Below are 18,868 nucleotides of genomic sequence, written 5' to 3' on the forward strand. Positions count from 1 at the left end.
GTCATTGTCGTTTCGATGCTTCGACTTCTCCGCAATTCCGTCCGGAGGTCAAAGGCAAGAGCGCTACAGCCTGTGCCAAGTCCACTGCATTCTGCCCCTTCTATCTATCGCCCAACATCTCGAAAGTTTTACGCAGTGTTGCACATGCTACGCTGAAAGAGATCATGTTTGCGATCGACATACGTGTAAAACGACAATTGGTCTTGACGCGAAGCCATGTATTGTCGGCTGGGTCGAATGAGCTGCAGCAGATTGCTTGGTATACAGACGTGCACAAGTGACGTGAAGGGCAGCGGGGAGTGGCTCGTTGTCGCCATGGAGCCATTGAGAGGTCCCTTTTAGGTATCTACCCTTCACTTTAGACCAAATAGAATGAGTACGGAGTCGTCGCGATATTGTACAAATCGGGTGCAGATCACGTCTCGTTCCAGCCACACCCCAGGTACCGGAAGCAGATCAGAATTTCTACGTCAGGACAAAACCGCCAGGCGCGTTGTTGCATCAGAATTTATACCGTACCTCATTCCCGCCAGACAACGCGCACAGGCACTGCCCGCCGTCTTGTCGTCGCATCCTCTACATCCGCCCCTTTCATTCAACCGAGCTGCCCTTCAGCGGTGGCTCACCCAGCGTCAAGACGGCGTCCTCAAAGAAGCAGAAAGTCGCCCATCCTGTCGCAGACGATCCAAGACACGCATACCACCAAGCCGTGCATGATCCTGACCGCCAGCCTTCGTCGCCACAGTCCTCTTCCTCGCCTTCCAGCAACCAAGCTGCCCATACTCCTTCGTCACCACCCCGCTACATTCCTCCGCATCTACACGCCGATTCGCGAGCCAGCTCGCCCAGCGACGCCTACGCCCAGCTGAACTTGGCCGAAGACATGTCCCACTCCAGTGCCCAAGGGGACACTGATGCTCCGAATCCGACGCAGCGTCCTGCCTCGCCGGCAAAGCGTTCGGCTGCTACAATGGAAGGCATTGAATCTGCTGCAGACCCCGTCACGTCAAACGAGTCGCAACAGGCCCCTCCGTCGTACGATGCCCACCAACAGGACGCCAGTCCTTCATTCACTCCGAGCTTCGAAGAACAGGTTACACGTATCCAAGCTATGCTGAATGTACCAGTGGAGGACGGCTCCAAAGTCTTCATCGTGGCTGCCAAATGGTTCCATCGCGTCATGGCTAGAACGGCAGACGCCGACCAGAAGGTTTTTGATCCGGAAATGCTGGAAGGAGAGGTTGGGAATATCGACAACTCCTCCCTCGTCGCCCCCGGTAAGTGCTCTGTTGCGTGCTGTCACCCAAGGCAATGGCTGAAATTCGAGCTACAGGTGCATTTGACGACCCTCTCGCTTTCCCAGGAAAGCCCGACCTACCCTATGTCCCTCTGCGCGCTGACGTGGAAAGAGAAACCCATTTCGAGGTGTTTACTGAAGAGGCATGGCGTCAGATTGTTGAGTGGTACGGTGTGTCGGACTGCCAACTACCAATCCTTCGTTTTGCACACAATGTCGCACCTGAAGGATCCCCGTCTTCCAACATCATCTACGAATTGAGCCCGCCAGTTTTCACGATACGCAAGGTACCAAGCGCTCCTCAGTCCGCCCAGGCTGATGCTGCCGCTGTTAAAGTGGTTGCATCGCGTAGCGAGCGCTTCCAAAGTTTCCTCGCCCGCGCCAAAGAAGCTGCCAGTATACCTATGCAGCACAAGGTCAAGATTTTCAAACAGCTGAATCCTACTCTGATTTCTGGCGACATGCCGAACACTGCTCAACCAGGTATCCCGAGCCCTCCAACTTCGAGAAACCCCTCGCCATCTCCTTCCACTTCGTCGAAGCTTGTTATCGACAGGTCGACGTTCACCAGATGGACAGTAGGAACCAATTTTGAGCCTGTCGACGGACAAGACCATACCACAAACGAGAAATACAATGGCAAATCGACACTGGAAATTCTCGGTCTGATCGCAGACCAAACATTGATTCTTGAGGAGCAGCAGCGTGGAGAGTATGCTTCGGATGCGAGCAAGAAACAGAAGAACAGCAACCCACAAACCCAAGACACCAACAGACGTACCAGCCCTGCCCCGACAGCTCCGACCACTCGCGGACGCACTCGTAAGGATGGCAGAACTCGTGGTTCAATAGGTCTGACCAATCTTGGTAACACCTGCTATATGAACTCCGCCCTGCAATGCATCAGTAGAGTTGAAGAGCTGGCAGTCTATTTCCTCCATCACAAGCACAAACCTGAGATCAACGCCGACAATCCACTTGGTTACAATGGTAAGATCGCAAATGCATACGCAAACTTCTTGGCCGGACTCTACAGCGACAATGCTACGTCTGCCTATCGACCTGGCGGCTTCAAGGGCGCACTCTCTATGGCACAACCCATGTTCTCAGGTTACGGCCAGCAGGACTCGCAAGAATTTCTAAGTTTTCTGGTCGATGCTCTACATGAAGACCTCAACCGTATTCAGAAGAAGCCTTACATCGAAAATCCCGATTCAGATGACAAAACTGTTCACGATCCGGAGGCCATCAGGCAGCTTGGTGACAAATACAGAGAGAACCACCACGCTCGTAACGACTCCATCGCTATGGATCTGTTCAATGGTTTCTACAAAAACACTATGGTCTGTCCTGATTGTGAGAAAGTCAGTGTGACTTTTGATCCCTACTCACTCCTTACTTTGCAACTACCCATTGAGAACACTTGGCAGGGAAAGATTATGTTTATGCCCGTCACTGGATATCCTTCTGCCTTCGAGATGGATGTCGAAAAGAACATCTCCGTCAAGGCGCTCAAGGATATCTTTGTCAGCAAGATTGGCCGTGGTCTGACTCGCGAAAGGCTCATTTTTGCCGAAATGTTCAGCCATCGCTTTTACAAGATCGCATACGACAGCCAGACTCTTTCAGAGCTTGAATTTTCGTCCAGCGACATTCTCTGCATGTACGAGCTCTCCGAGGTGCCGACGAACGCGGCTTTCATGCCGAGGAAGCAGATGGGCTATCGATCCATATACCACGATCCTCCAGAGGACTTGCCAGGGATGGACTCACCTCTGGCAGAGACTATGGCCATACCGGTGTTCCACTCAAAGGTCGAAAGACGTGTTTCAAGTCCTGCCCTCAACCCAACCTTGATTACCGTTACCAAGGAGGAAGCCAAGAACTATGATGCTATCTTGAAAAGAGTGCTTGCTGCTGTCACCACCATGACAACCAAGCGCCTTCTCGAAGAAATTCCTAAGGAAGAAGCTCCAGACAGTGCGACAGACCACGATAACGATGCTGACATTTCAATGCGTGATGGTAGTCAGACACCCTCCAAGCAACTGCTCGATGCTCTGCAGCCTGGACGCTTCATTTGCCCGGAACTCAGGAACATGTTTGAACTGAAATACGTTCAAGCCTCTGGCGACATGTTCTTGACCGGAACGGGCACGATCAACAATGCCAGTCCCATGCAGGCCCGAGTGCGTGCTGTCGAGCGCCGTAGAGGCAGTATTAGTTCAGTAGCTTCCAATACCTCTGTCAGGAGCCAGGATTCTGGATACGACGGCCAGGGCAGAGAATCATGCGACAGCGACCAAGCCGATCCAATGGTGGAGTCATTCAGGGCCTCTGGTCAGGATACATTCACCGGTGATGTACAGAGCGATGACGAATCGGGCATGGGCTCGCTTGAACAATTGTCAGCAAAGGACAACCGCAGACGTAAGTTCAACAAGAACAAGGCGAGGAAGACGTACTCTCGGAAAGGTCGTCGCCCAAACAATAAAAACCCAGTCCGTTCTAACTTACCTCGCGCTACAGCAGCAGATGAGCCGAAAGATGGCAACGAATTCTACGTCAAACTTGGCGAGGGAATTGTGATAGAATGGCAGGAAGATGCTTTCGAGTCATTGTTCGGTGGAGGTGACGGCAACGGCCAGTACACATTCAACCATAAGGAGGTACCTCTGGTAGACGACGCCGAGCTCCAGCTGAGGAGAAACAAGCGTATGCAACGTAAGAAGAACGGCATCACTTTGGACGACTGCTTCAGCGAGACTGGCAAGACCGAAGTGCTCTCAGAGGACAACGCATGGTACTGCGGCAGATGCAAAGAACTCCGCCGTGCCAGCAAAACTCTGGAGCTGTGGACTGTACCTGACATTCTTGTCGTGCATCTCAAGCGCTTCAGCGGCGAGCGTTTCCGACGCGACAAGGTCGATGTGCTTGTCGACTTCCCCATCGAAGGTCTCGATTTGACCAAGAGGGTCGGGTGCAAGGAGGAGGGCAAAGAGTACATCTATGACCTGTTCGCCGTTGACAACCATTACGGTGGTCTTGGCGGTGGGCATTACACTGCTTACGCGAAGAACTTCTACGATGGCAATTGGTACGACTATAATGGTAAGAGAAGGAAGTTCTTTTGCAATTAGATGACTCGATCGCTAACTTGTGAGAAGATTCGTCCGTCAGCCGCCAGAACCCCGAAGGTGTCGTTTCGACGGCCGCGTACTTGCTTTTCTACCGCCGCCGTTCGCAGACACCTCTTGGCCCGGCATACTTGCAGGAGCTAGTGTTGAAGGCACGTAACCCCGAAGAAGCCTCAGACGGTGAGGACGAGTCGGGGGAAGGCGAGCGTCTCGGCGACCACTCCTCAGCTTCCTCTCGCCTGCCTGGGTCGTCGAACGCTGGAGCAGTCGGAGCAGGAGCCGCCATCACCGGGACGCCTCAGCAGGGAGCCAACGCAGGTGGCCCTGGCAGAGGAGTGAGCCAGGCAGTGATGCCGACGAGTGAATTTAACGACGACGAAGGCATTTCGTTGAACGATGAGCTGTATGACAGCAACACGACTGCCGCTACGCTTGCTAACCAGGAAGCATCCTGGGGATTTGAAGTTTTGGGTGAAGATGACAACACCACTTCTGTCAACACGCCTGCCGACACGGCTTCAGATCGTCCAGACGCAGGCTCAGACGCAGGAGATCGACTCATGGAGCTCGTGAACGACGAGCACGAGAAGGACCGCTACGGTGACAACGATTCCCCCCCGCCATTGATGGATGATGAGACCATGATTGAAGAGGGTCAAGAGCAGTTTGACGGGCCAAATGCAAGCACACATGATTACGAGTAGGACTCGATTTTCAGATGTCTTCGCACGCTCGATTGATTGATATTTACTTGGAGGTGGGGATGACTTTTTTGCTAGAGTCTGTCTTTCGAGCAAAAAGACAGACCAACACGAACAAGGAAGAAGCGAAACATAGAGTAGACAAGCAAGTGAGAATAACAAGACACGCTGTTGATGCACGCCCAAGAAGCTGCGCTTGAGCCAGGACTGTCTTTGAAGTTTGTGCAATTCCTTGAGGAAAGACGCTTGATGCTCCAAGGCTTGGAGTCAGGAATCTTTCAATCTGCCCCATTCAGGCTTTAGTTCGACGACGCCATGCTCGTCAACAACCTTGCCTCGGTCCCATTCCCGACCCTCGCCTTTCTTTGCCCATACGACGTCCTCCTCTGACTTCTCACCGCCCTTTTCCCATTTGGTGACATCTTTTTCGCTGAAACCTGCAGCACGAAGCCTGTCTGCACCTTGCTGTTTCCATTTTTGACGATCCCGTAAAGCTTCGAGAGCCTGGTCCCAGTCCAGACCATCGTCTTCCTGTACATGTGGCTGCGTATCTGTTGAAGGGTCGTAGTTGGAGGAGAAATGATTGTCGATGGTCGAAGCATTGTTTTGGGTGCCACGACCCCGGGAACGAACAGGTGGATTGGAAGGAGGAGCAGGACCAATGATAGCATCTAGGGGGTCGGAGTCAGATGCATCAAATGATGGAGAGCGACGCCTTTTTGAGCGATGCGATGAGTCTCCCGATGGCTTGTTAGGTTTGACTAAGGGTCGACGGGTGTCGGGTGAAGAGGAGCGACGCCTTGAGTGGCGGCGATGTCTAACCGATTCATGATTGTTTGAGCTTGGAGAGCGACGTCTACTTCTGTGACGGTCTGAGGAGTGACGGTCTGGTGACGTCGAGCGACGAGAGGACTGGCTGTGCGAGGATGTGGGCTCAGGGAGGTGTCGACGATGTGAGGTCTTCTTGGATGTGGGCTCAGGAGAGTGTCGACGATGTGAGGTCTTTTCAGATGTGGAAGGTCGATGGCGAGCAGGATCAAGGCGTCGTCTCTTGGGATCGTGCCTGTCGCGAGCAGAGTACAGTTGCTGTTCAGGGCGGTGGGGGTGGGGATGGCGCAACTGGTCTAGACGCAGTTTTGACTCTTGAGCCTCTTTGGCAAGCAGGGCGGCGTTGTGGTTGTCCGTGTCGCGGAGGATGTTTCTCAGAAACCTGGTATTCGGCTTGGGGGCGTTGGTCGAGCGCGAGCTGGTAGCGGAGGCATAAGCGAAGCGATACAGAGATGTACGGGCGCTCAAGGGTGGCACCTTTTGTTCATCAGAGAGGCCAGACTCGACGACGATGACACGGCTTTGGCATCTCGTTTCAGCAGTTCGGTAGCATAGTCGTCGGTGATTTCAGCGTCGCGTCCTGGTTCCGGCATGGTGTGATCTGTGAGGTGGTCGAGTTGATGGACTTTGACGCATCAAGCATCAAGCATCAAGCATCAAGCACTCTCGGACATAAAGTGGAAACTTGAAAGAGCGTGACGTCGATCTCCCGCGTTGCCAAAGTTGCCCGAGTTGCCGCAAACCTGGGGAACTGGTCTGTGCCCTCGGCATGTAAACAAGCTGGAAACTGGAAAGCGTGCGGTCAACATGTTGCAATCATACACTCCGACCACCATGGCACCAACAGATACAACAGAAGATATGTCGCTGACCATCCTGAGTCTCGCCGAGCCATTGCTCGCTGCCGACAGTAGCGCCGACCGCCTCACCAAGTCATCACTCGGTGCAGAACTCGACCACTACAAGGATCTTTTCTCCAAACTCCGCTTCTCATATGTCGAACAAGTCACGAAAGAGCGCTTCCTGAAGGCCATTGTCGCAGACCCCCCGCACTTGGTCGACGCTGCCGAGAATGCTCGTTTGGAGCAGCACCTGGCACAAGCAAAGGCTGCTCTCAAGGCCAAGAAGGAGCATACCAACCAGAAGGTGCAAGAACTGCAAGACCTGGGCACCCGCCTGGCACAATGTACACACTCCTCTTACACTGCAAGCCACTCAACACTAACCCTCATCAAAGCACACGAGTTGATCCACCTGCAAACCACCCAGCTCCATGCCCTCCCCGCCGACATTCAGAACCTCGACATCACCATCGCGAACCTCAAAGCTGCGCAGGAAACGCCATCTTCCCACCCCATGCTCAACCTACCTCTCCGGCCCACAAACTCTCTCCTGGCCGAAAAGCTTTCCGACCTCGCCCGTCTCGATCGCGAAATTGCCGAGCTGCAATCCACTCTGCCCGACAAGAAACGTCGTGTCGCATCTCTACAAGCCGACTTGGAGCCCATCGAATCTCGCAAACGTTCTGCCATCACCCAAGCCAAAGACGCTCAGAAGAAGAGAGGCCAACACGTTCTCGCACAAGATCTTGATGAAAGAGGGAAATGGCTCAAGTCTGTCGACACCGGACTTCGTCTGATGCTTCAGGTCTGATGGTCATGTCGTTCACGAATCTTCACGCCCTTGTTTCTCCTTTCTCTAGTTCAATAGATACCCCTACTTGCATGTCTCGTTCTACTTCTATTATCCTCCCAATTTGCCCTCATTACATTACAACCAGTCACTCTTTAGCCAGCCTGTATGCATTTGATGAAAGCCGAAAATGCAATGTCATTGGATTATGAAACGAGTACGCAGCCATTCTACATATCTTGCACCGTGACTTCATGCAAGACCATCTTCTGGAGAACATGAGACATGCGCATAGAGGAGGGCAAATCACAAAAACCAAAACTAAGGTATATCGCAAACAAGGCAACAATCAATCGACAGGAAAAAACAAAAAACATCCAAGTCCGTAAATCATCACGGACAGGCCTCTTTTCACCCCGATCCATCAGACATCTCCTTCATAGCCTACGCCCGTTCTTTGGCGGATGCGTGCGCTGCTGAGCTCGACGAGTTCATGGGCTGAGCAGCTGAGCTTGAGGTGCTTGGCCTCTCATCATCGTCGTCATTGACATTCAATCCACGTCTCCAGTTGTCCAGGCCAAACTCGGCAGGCGCAGTACCAGTAGTTGGGGTCTTCTCGAACTCGAGATCGCTGATGCGGTAGGATTTGTTGGTCGTCTCCCACTGGGTGCGCAAAGCATCCAGCTCCGTGGCCAGATTGTCGAGCGCGAGACTATCACGTCCGTCAGGGGCTTCCATGTCGCCGGTCTCTGAAGCTGCAATGCTCTGAGAGTAAATGCTGTCGCCGCCCATGGACTCGCCGCGGGAGTGACCTCGCGAGTGTGTGGGTATGAAGTTGGCGGTGCTAGCACTGACATTGCTCAGCGCTCTATGGTGACCAAATCCATTGGTGATGTTATTAGGCATCGCAGATTGACGGCGATAGTTGTCAACAGACGACTCAACCTGGTCAAGCAGTAGCTGGACCTTGTTTTCTGCATCACGAGCACGCTCCTCCAGTTGTGCATTCTCTCTTTGCAGACGATCGAGGTCCGCTCTTGAGGCCTCGTGGGTAGTACGGAGCGTTGCAAAGCTGGAAAGTGTCGCTTCGTGGGAGTTGCGCAGAGTGGTGATGTCGGTATCTCTCTCGCTCACTTGACGGTTCAAGCTCGAGACTTTAGCCTCGAGGTCGGCCTTCATGGTCTCAAGATCCTTGCGGAGGGTGTCTCTTTCTTCGTTCCAGTTGGCATTGTGCTCGGAATCCAGACCACGGGTTTCGTGATCTTTGCTACGCGCGGTATCGAGCTCCTTGGCGTAATCGGCAGCCTGGTTCTTTACTCGCTGCAACTCTTGCTTCATCTTACTCAGCATTTTCTCAGTGCCGCGGAGATACTTCACGGCAGCTTGATGGTCGTTGTGCAATGTCGCAAGTTTTTCCTCGTACTCCTTTCTTGTAAGTCCTTCACGGTCCTGCATCTCCTCAAGGCTTGTTTTCATCTCTTCTTGCGCTCTGAGGTTGACTTCCAGCTGCTGCTCTAGCTCCTTGACACGCTGTATATCCGGAGTACCGAATCGTATTTGGGACGACGGAGAGTCAAAGCCACGAGACTTGCGCACATCGACAGGGTTGACACCTCGCTCAGATAGTATATCCTTGAGCGCACCATGTTGCACAGCAATGGCATTTGTCTCCAGCTGTTGACTCTGCAGTTGTTGCTGGAGTTCGGCGCGTTCTTCTGCCAGCGCTCTGGATTCCTTAAGTGCCGCCTGAAGTTGCTTGCGGATCGTCAAGCCCTCGCGGCTGGCCTGCTCCTGGTAAGATTCGAGCCCAGCAATGCGCTCCTCAGCACGTCGTAGTTTCTCTGAAGCGAGATCGGCAGCCGCTTGGTTCTGTCTGGCCATTGCGTTGGCGGTTTCGACCTGCCCTTGGAGAATAGAGACACGCTCATCTGTGACACCACGAGTGTCTGAGCCGCGAGTAGAAAGTTTACCGAGACCGTCGAGCACAGCTTGACGATGCGTACGTGCTTCAGCTGCATGTTTCTCTGCAAGACCCTCAGCATCTTTGAGGCGCCGACTGGTTGTCTCGAGCTCCAAGGAACGCTCTTCGTGGTGTGAACGGAGCTGTGAGACTTGCTGTTCAAGCTCGTTTCGCTCTCTTTTTTCTTCTTCGAGGCGTTCTTCCAGAAGATTGGACTTGTCGGTAGAAGCTGTAAGTGCTTCTCGCAGAGATCCAAGGACTGCTCCATGCTCTGCTGTTTCTGCGAGAGCGTTCTCCAGTCTAGTGGTGAGCTCGGACTTGTCAACAGAAAGAAGGTTGTGCGAGGCCAAAGCGTCAGCATGATTGGCGGATGCTTCTCTGGCAGTCTTTTGAGCTTCGTGCAACTCGTCACGCAGCGACTCAATTTCGGAAGCAATGCGTTGCCTGTCTGTATCGAGTTCAGTGACACGCTGTTGAGCAGCCTCTGCTGTCTCTTCTGCTAAAAGACGAGCCTGCTTCTCGGCTTCCTTCTCATGAATCAAGCTGTCAATCTTGCGAGACAGTTCAGTCTGAGCGGCCAGTGAAGACGCAAGACGTCTGTTCATATCACCAGCACGGTCCGCATCAGGAGTACCATGTCTGCTCGAGCCCAGCATGGGAGAAGCGCCGCCTTGACCTGCAAGCTTTGCTTTGGCAAATACAGCTTCGCTAATGGCAGTATCTCTTTGTTTTTCGATTTCGGCGATGCGCGCGGCTGCAGATTCTGCTTGAGCTTCGATAGATCCTTGTACCTTGGCTAGCTCTGCTCGCATGCGGAGCAAGGCTTCTACCAGCGGTCTGTCATCATCCCCAAACGCGTCGGTTGACCGCTCATCGAAGGCCGGTGTGTTAGTAGTGCTTCTTGAATAACCTGCCTTTCGTGCCAGTGCAAGCTCAGATGCGAACCAAGCGTTTTTAGTCTTCTCGGATTCCAACTTCTTGGTCAAGTCGCTCGCCGCGTGGTTCGAAGCAGGCGCCTGGTCCATTACGCCATTCAGAAGTGCTTCTTTTGAGGTCTCCTGGCGTACCTTCTCAAGCGGAGGCTCTTGTTGAATAGGTTGGCGCGATGCTTCCATTGGCATCGCTCTTTCGGTTTCCTCTCGTGAATCTGAGTCTTGGAGTGATGGATGGGCACGATGCCCAGGTTGACCAGATGCTTGTTCAACGTGTTCAGGAGCTGTTTGTGGCCCGGCCGTCCTGGAGCTCGTTCTGGAGGGAGGGGAGAATGATTGATTGACAGAGTTGTCGATTGAGGAGATGGGTTGGTGAGTTGGTTTGTATGTTTGGGGTGTTCTGTCCTGCTCCTCGTCCAAAGCCCTCGAGATGTTATTGTTGTTGTTACCGTTTGTTGTGGGGACAGCCATCGTGGGCGTAGCTGTTGTTGGTGACATTGTTTTGGCGCCAAAAGCGTCGTTGGGGAAAGGCCCAGGAGCCATGCGAGTGACAACGGTGGGTGGTGAACCAGCTTGGTTGGGGCTCAGTGCACGGTCTGGCCTGGTGGGTTGGCGACTTGGAGGTGTTGTAGGCTTGGAAGGTTGCTGAAGTGTTGGCCCCTGTGACCCCGGCGGCCCCGGCGGTCCTGCAGCACGAGGCAATCTGGAGCCTATGGCCATGGGCTCGGGGCCACGATTGACTGGAATGGCGCTGTCTCTACCAGGACGTCGGGAACCGTCGAAATCAACCTGCTCCCTAGAAGCACCCCGGCTTTGTGGAATACCTGTCCTGTCGCCGCTTGGACGCCTATGGCCTTGAATGCGTTGGTCGGCGGGCATCTGAGATTGTGAATCGTTGGGGTATCTTATTTTGCTCGTGTCCAGATAGTAGGCAAGACTGAGTTCGGCAGCATCGCGAGGGGCCGAGCTTGGCTCACCACCAGTAACAACAATGTGCTTTCCGAAAGCAGTCATACTATGACCAGAACGAGGTGATGGTGATGGGCCCATGTTCTGGAAAGTGTACCAACGCCGTGTTGTAATGCGGAAAGCCGCGAGGTCGCCGAGATCGTTGCCCTCTTCGGTGCGGCCTCCAAACACATACATGACATCGCCAACCAATGCAGCTGCATGTCCCTCGCGAGCTACGGGGATGTAGCCAATACATTCAAGCTGCGACCAGGAATTGGTTCGTGGGTCGTAGGCCCAGACATCGCTGAACCAGGTCACTCCATCTGTGCCTCCAAAAAGGTACAGCTTCTCATTCCACGTTACAACAGAGTGGTTCGTGCGTGCTGGCGGAATCTGGCCGTGGGGAGGACCTCCATCGATGGTATTCTGAATCAGCGTCTCCCACCGATTGCTGGCTTGTTGCAAGGCATTCAGATCGAACGTGACAAGATCGTTGAAGAAGAAGCCCTCGACTTGACCTCCAAAGATGTAAATCTTGGACCCAATGATGTTCAAGGAGTGGCCGTAACGACCTGGAGGACGAGGCCCTGCCGGAGCAGCTCTCGACCACTGTTTAGTAGCTGTCAACAGTTAGCAGCCACTCGGACGCAGACAGAAGCACAACGACATACAGGTATTGAGCAGATAAAGAGTATCATCCAGCATGTCTGTTTCGTCTGTTTTTGTATCTCCTCCGAAGACGATAAAGGCGTTTCCAACAAGCAAAGCGGCATGACCAACTCTTGGACCAGGGCCCTCGGAAGTGGTCGCAACGGGATAACAGCTAAGGTTGTTGGGGGCGGACTCGATCATCCAAAGATCGCCTTTCACAGTCGAGCCGTGGATCAGACCTCCCATGATGTAGATGGATCCATCCTTGGAGGAAAGCGAGTTGGCGGCAGCGCCGTAGCGAGGAAACGGATGATTCGTGGGGACGGTGAAATTAAGGTGTCGCTGAGACCAGGGGTATGGAGAGGAGTCTTGATGAGGGCGCATACGCGAGTGCTAGGGAGACAAGTTAGTGGGTGGTTGAACGGCAGCGGACAAGACGGTATGACTGCTCACCTGCAAGTCGCTGTCGCCGCGCTCGCGCAAGGCCTTTTGCTCGGGACTAGGAGTATTCGAGGGCTTTTCAGACGACCATTGAGGACTGTCTTGCAGCTTCTCGCCCAGGGAATTGAGCGAATTGACACTGGTTCCGGGTGTAGGCGTCTGCTGAGACTTCTCCCTCGGGCTGCCACCAGAGCCGTCTCGCGCGTGTCCAGGAGCCGACGGAATATTTGATTGAGGGCTTGTGCCGTCCGAGGACTTGATATTGCGTGTCGCAGCAGGCAGAGCGGAGCCCTGTTGCTTCTTGGACGACTTGAACAGGAACGACATGTTTACGGGGGCGCTCTAGGAGCGCGACGACGACGTGAGAGAGGCAGAGAACGAGGCAGGCATTAGACGGCAAGGAGACTCCGGGAACAGATGGTGAATGTCATGGGTAGGTTAGCGAACGGACGGCTACGTTGAAGGAGAGAAAAAAGGCAGGGAACGTTGTTGGAATGGCGACGAGCACGCGTAGATTGGGAGGCTGGCATTGTCTGTCCTTGGGTCTTGGTTCATTTTGGGCCTCTCTCCACACCAGCCCGAGACATCAATCAAATATTATTCGAGTAATTCGGCCACCTGAAACACTACATCTCTACATCTATCGCCACGAGCATACTCCGTACATAACATATGGTTCTCGTCATGAGAATCGTCCTATCAAGGCGCGCACGAAAGACACTTGATCTTGGTCGACGCTGCAAACAGTTGGACGATTGGAAAGGCTAGCCACCCCGAAGCCTCGACCAAGAAACTGAGACTCCCGCTGGCTGCCATCCGCTTGACGCTATCATAGGTGCTCATTCCCGTCACACGACATTCAAGTACTACCTTCTGAGAAGCCAGTAGCCGGTGCCAACACCTTCATCTCTCAACTCTCCCGGAGGTACAACAATACATGTTTGTGCATCACGTCCATGCAGCCAGTACTCGGACGAGGCACGCTGGCACAGCAATCAAAAGCCAGAGACCCTCGGACCTCGAGAGCTGGACCCGTTGAGGCCGTGCGTCCTGTGTAGGGTCCGACTCCCGGGTCAATGCTTATGGAGATGCAGCCTCTTATCTTATCAGATGGCTCCCCGGAGCAGTGAATCGTGACTTCCTCATAGTGACAGAACAGCGGCGTGCTGATTCGACTGCTGTCGTATCCTGCTCCAAGGCCGATCCCTTTCTTCACCGACTTCACGCGTTTTGTTATCGTACATCCATCGTCTCAGCTGTCTATCCATCCGCAAAGCTCGGAATGCGCTCGTGAACTTCTAGCACGAACTTGATGTCAATGCAGTCTGCCCTCGCCGCGCAACATGAGGGTGGGCGTGCTGCAAGACGATGCTGCCGGTCAATACCGTGCAGCGAAGCATCCACAACCCGTTCTCGATCCTCTACCGTCCAATCTCTATGAGGGCAGTATTCAACACGCCGCCCATCCCAACTCCGACCCTCCGCCGGATCCCCAGACCCAGGCAATCAATGGCGACACAGTTGCCCATCTTCCTCCTCCTCATCAATTCCTCAACCAGTCCGCAAACCATTCGCCAGCAAGCTCTGCCGTAGGCGCTTCTCCCCCAGAAGATGGTCCGCTCAGTTCGCGATCCGAGAGGCCCCTGATGCTGCGCGCGAAGAGCGACTACGGTCCTAGGAAACAAAGACAGTCTACTGCCTCTTCCTTTGAGCACAGAGACGGGGACGAGGCTTCGAAGTTCAAGATGCGTCATGGCTGGGAAGACCAGCTCATGTCACCAGAGCAAGCAAACCTGCTATCTCAGACCTTCTACATGTATTACACCGATAAGCGACACGAGACCGCAGGTAATCCAAAAGATGCCAAGGACGATTACCACGTCCAGGAATGGCGCATGAAGGACCGACTTAAGACCATCTCCGCTCTTCTGACCGTCTGCCTGAATATTGGTGTCGACCCGCCCGATGTCATCAAGACAAACCCCTGTGCGCGCATGGAGTGCTGGGTGGATCCTATGGGTACCGAGGGTCCACAGGGTTCCGGCGGTGCTAATCCTCAGATTGGCAAGAATCTTCAAACACAGTATGAGACGCTCAGTATGCGTACTCGCTACAAGCTCGTCATGGATCCCAGTATCGAGGAGATGAAGAAATACTGTACTACCCTGCGCCGCAATGCAAAAGACGAACGGATACTTTTCCATTACAACGGCCATGGTGTACCAAAGCCCACTGCCGCTGGCGAAATATGGGTCTTCAATCGCTCCTTTACTCAGTACATTCCTATCTCGCTGTACGATTTGCAAAGCTGGCTCGGCGCTCCTGGCCTCTTTGTTTACGACTGTTCTGCCGCTGGACTAATCATCAAAAACTTCCATCCTTGCATTAAGAAGCACGAGACCGATCAGGTAGAGGCCCGACGACGAGATCCGACGACACCACTGATGAACTGGAGTGATTGCATACATCTGGCTGCTTGTCGCGAGGACGAATCTTTGCCCACCAACCCTGATCTTCCTGCTGACCTGTTTACGTCCTGTTTGACTACTCCGATCGAAATGGCAGTCCGCTTCTTCATCCTTCAAAATCCTCTTCCTGGAGGTCCCACTCTTTCTGAGGGCCGCAACATTCCTGGAAAGATTTCTGAACGTAGAACTCCTCTCGGTGAGCTTAATTGGATTTTTACCGCCATTACCGACACGATCGCCTGGAACTGTCTTCCCAAGCCCCTTTTCAAGAAGCTTTTCCGACAAGACTTGATGGTTGCTGCCCTGTTTCGTAACTTCCTCTTGGCCCAAAGAATCATGAGAAAATACCACTGCCACCCTCAATGCTACCCCGAGATCCCAGAGACACATAACCATCCTCTGTGGCAAAGCTGGGATTACGCGGTCGAGATGATCCTGGCTCAATTGCCTAGTCTGATTCAACAGGCAAAAGAGAATAAGGAACTCGAATACCAGCACTCTGAATTCTTTGCACACCAACTCAGTGCTTTCGAGGTGTATCTCAGTCAAGGCGCACTGGAGCAAAAGGTCCCAGAACAGCTGCCAATCGTTCTTCAAGTGCTTCTCAGTCAAGTACATCGCTTGCGTGCCCTGATCCTTCTGGGTAAATTCCTTGATCTAGGGCCATGGGCTGTCAATCTTGCCCTCAGCATCGGTATCTTTCCGTACGTCTTGAAACTTCTACAATCACAGGCAATTGAGCTCAAACCGGTTATGGTATTCATCTGGACTCGGATATTGGCTATCGACCAGTCGTGTCAGTCGGATCTGCTCAAAGACAACGGATACGCTTACTTTATCAACATCATAAGTCCGCAGACCGGCATCCCTGTCGGAAACATGGCAGAGCATCGGGCCATGTGCGCTTTTATCATTGCCATGTTTTGCAAAGACTTCCGACCAGGACAGAACGTATGTCTGAGTACTAATCCGGAGCTTATAGAAAGTCTCCTGAGTCACCTGGTTGATATGGAAAATCCTTTGCTCAGGCAACATTCTTGCTTGTGTATCAGCATGCTCTGGTATGACTTTCCTGAAGCTAAATGGCAGGGTATACGCTCTCAGGCTCATATGCGCTTATGTGACCTTGCCCTCGACCCTGTACCTGAGGTGCGAACGGCAATGCTGCACGCGCTCACGAGTTTCCTTGGAATTCCCGATGTGACCGACCAGGTCGCCTATATCGAAGAGACCATTGCTTCGATCATTCTTGCCATGGCGAACGACAGTAGTGTCATGGTTCGCAAAGAGTTGCTTGTGTTCCACTCTACGTTCATCGCGAGATACAAGAACAAGTTCATTGTAGCAGCGTACGAGCAGTTCACGGAAGAGCACGCAGCTCATCTAGCACAAGATGCCAGCATTTATCGTCCAGCGACACCTTCAGAGGCAAACGGATCTTACGAAAGCAAGCGTGACCTATCATTTGACAACCACGACTCCTTCTCAAGAGGGTCGTCTGTTGAGTCTAACACGTCTAGAAACACTGTCTTTTCAGCAATGTGGAAGCAAGTCCTCATCATATCTGCCGATCCTCATCCCGAGATCGCGAGAAACGCAGGCATTATCCTGGACAATGTCTTGGGTGCACTGTTCGATTCTCCGCTCGCTGTATATGTCCACCAAATGCTAGATGACATGGCAGCGCGCCCCATTCCTTACGCTCAAGTGCCAACCACTTCTCTGGATGGACCAACAAGATTGCAACATCCAGATGTCCCTAGAGCTCCCCCATCTCCAACACCATCTACGAGTTCAAAGCATGATGGATACTTCTCCGTGTCCGCAGGTCTGAGACGTACAGCCAGCATGGCCGCCTCCATCAAGAACCTCGCTTCTTTTGGCGCAACCAAGGCTTCTCAAGACCCGTCGCAAAGTCAATCTCTAAGAGGATCGGGAGCTGGTCGGAGGTCTCAAGTGCCGTCTGATTGGAACAGGCCGCCGGATGCAACAGATCCTCAGCCAACCCGTGTCCGTGGTCATCAAATCGCAAAATCGCCATCAGTGCCCAATTTCGAGCCCAGGAACTTCTCTCAGCCTCCTACAATTCCCTTGACTTCTAACTTCTTTCAATGGTCAGCCTCGTACTTTAGGGAGCCTCAGATGCGGCCATCAGAAGCCGACGAGCCAGGCTCATTGGACTACAATGAGCGCCTATGGCGACGCAATCGTAACGATAAGATAATCGCATCGACACAGCCACTGAAGGAAGTCGCAGGCACCGGCCGTTGGGATGTTCCAGCAGGAGTGCTTGCAACGAACAGTCCACCAATGAAGATGGTTTTTCATCAATTTGAAGACCATCTGGTCATTAGTGACGATCAGGATGGCATCAGCGTGTGGGATTGGCACCGAGAAAGAAGGTTGGCTCGATTCAGTGCCGGCAATCCTCGTGGCAGCAAGATCAGCGACCTTCGATTCATCAACGAAGACGACCAAGCGCTGCTCATGACTGGTAGCTCTGATGGAGTAATCAAAGTGTTCAGAAACTACGAGAATGAGAAACAGGTTGAGTTGGTTGCCTCGTTCCGTGCTCTGACGGATCTCGTGCCGAGTACACATAACGCAGGCTTGGTGTTTGATTGGCAACAAGGCCAGGGTCGTGTTTTGGTGGCAGGTGATCTTCGCGTCATTCGTGTGTGGCAAGCCGGCACAGAGCTCTGTACAGCAGACATCCCTGCCAGATCTGGATCATGTGTAACGAGCTTAACATCGGACCAAGTAGAAGGCAATGTCTTTGTGGCGGGCTTTGGTGATGGCGCGATCCGCGTTTACGATCAGCGTAATCGACCGGCCGAGAGTATGGTGCGGGTATGGAAGGAACACAAAGGATGGGTTGTTGGATGCCACCTGCAGCGTGGTGGCATGCGGGAGCTTATTTCAGCAGAGCGTGGTGGCGCTGTCAGGCTCTGGGACATTCGTATGGACCGCAGTGTGGGTGTGGTCAAAGGTAAGGGTGAGGGTGGCATTGGCACGTGCCGAACACTGAGCGTGCATGAGCATGCACCTGTCTTTGCAACGTAAGTCTACCCTGCCACTGTTTGTTGACGAAGATCAGTACTAACATCTGTACGTAGTGGATCATCTCACAATGCGGTTCGCGTCTTCTCGACCAACAACGTGACGGCCACCGCAGCGAACTCAACGCCACTGTCGACAATCGAGCCGTTCAGCAACTTCCTGCACACCAATGTGCTTTCTTCACATAGACCTACGCCGATTGCCTCTACAGCATTCCACCCGCACAGGATGATGTTGGCATGCTCTACGGTCAACGACGGGCATGTCAGCTTGTTTAAATGTGCATCTCGAGATGGGACCTCATTGAGCGGACAGAATAACATTGTCAAGGAATGGGAGGGTTGAGAGACAGAATGCTACTACGCAGTGTTAGCTAGGTTATATGAGAGGGAAAGAGAGTTTCGGAGCATTCTTTACATATCAAGGCTTTTGCAGAAGGAGAGAAAAGAACAATGGCTTGTTCTTGCCAGGGAAACAACGAGGGGAGTCTACGCATATTAGCAGAAAGGGAAAGCGGGATTGGCGTTCATCCATGCATCGCTTCATGGTCTTCTACAGCTGTATTATTGCTAGTGTAATGAGAGCGCCTCTATTCTTATCGACAATCATTATCCACAAGCGCACATGACAGAGCTACATGCCCGTGTTCATGCTCAAGCTTTGATATAATCACAAAATGTGAACTCACGTCGTCATCTCGTGGAATTTCGAGCTCAAAATGAAAAGGGGCCGGGAGTTGTTTAGTCATGACACGTCCCCATCAATTGGGATGCAACAAGTGCAGAGTGAGGGTATTAGGTGACATACATA

General features: G+C 53.0%; 5 protein-coding genes across 5 annotated transcripts; 3 read left to right on the plus strand and 2 right to left on the minus strand.

The window, feature by feature from the left end:
- Nucleotides 1-372: 372 nt before the first annotated feature.
- On the plus strand, nucleotides 373-5,138 carry M438DRAFT_350913 (cysteine proteinase; the record flags this gene model as incomplete). Its single annotated transcript, XM_029906681.1, has 4 exons — nucleotides 373-376; nucleotides 432-1,277; nucleotides 1,334-4,408; nucleotides 4,465-5,138. The coding sequence occupies 4 exons, from the start codon at nucleotides 373-375 to the stop codon at nucleotides 5,136-5,138; spliced, it is 4,599 nt and encodes a 1,532-aa protein (XP_029765700.1).
- A 264-nt stretch (nucleotides 5,139-5,402) lies between these two features.
- On the minus strand, nucleotides 5,403-6,556 carry M438DRAFT_330508 (uncharacterized protein; the record flags this gene model as incomplete). The annotated part of the gene is made up of 2 exons (XM_029903329.1): nucleotides 5,403-6,381; nucleotides 6,441-6,556. The coding sequence occupies 2 exons, from the start codon at nucleotides 6,554-6,556 to the stop codon at nucleotides 5,403-5,405; spliced, it is 1,095 nt and encodes a 364-aa protein (XP_029765701.1).
- Nucleotides 6,557-6,780: 224 nt separating this feature from the next.
- M438DRAFT_401604 (uncharacterized protein) lies at nucleotides 6,781-7,616 on the plus strand (the record flags this gene model as incomplete). The annotated part of the gene is made up of 2 exons (XM_029909551.1): nucleotides 6,781-7,149; nucleotides 7,201-7,616. The coding sequence occupies exons 1-2, from the start codon at nucleotides 6,798-6,800 to the stop codon at nucleotides 7,614-7,616; spliced, it is 768 nt and encodes a 255-aa protein (XP_029765702.1). The 5' UTR covers nucleotides 6,781-6,797.
- A 423-nt stretch (nucleotides 7,617-8,039) lies between these two features.
- On the minus strand, nucleotides 8,040-12,857 carry M438DRAFT_330510 (uncharacterized protein; the record flags this gene model as incomplete). The annotated part of the gene is made up of 3 exons (XM_029903330.1): nucleotides 8,040-12,058; nucleotides 12,110-12,482; nucleotides 12,543-12,857. The coding sequence occupies 3 exons, from the start codon at nucleotides 12,855-12,857 to the stop codon at nucleotides 8,040-8,042; spliced, it is 4,707 nt and encodes a 1,568-aa protein (XP_029765703.1).
- A 1,319-nt stretch (nucleotides 12,858-14,176) lies between these two features.
- On the plus strand, nucleotides 14,177-18,403 carry M438DRAFT_262473 (uncharacterized protein; the record flags this gene model as incomplete). Its single annotated transcript, XM_029899820.1, has 2 exons — nucleotides 14,177-18,057; nucleotides 18,115-18,403. The coding sequence occupies 2 exons, from the start codon at nucleotides 14,177-14,179 to the stop codon at nucleotides 18,401-18,403; spliced, it is 4,170 nt and encodes a 1,389-aa protein (XP_029765704.1).
- Nucleotides 18,404-18,868: the final 465 nt, after the last annotated feature.

Source organism: Aureobasidium pullulans (genome assembly GCF_000721785.1).
Source record: "Aureobasidium pullulans EXF-150 unplaced genomic scaffold scaffold_1, whole genome shotgun sequence".
Taxonomy (NCBI): Eukaryota; Fungi; Ascomycota; class Dothideomycetes; order Dothideales; family Saccotheciaceae; genus Aureobasidium; species Aureobasidium pullulans.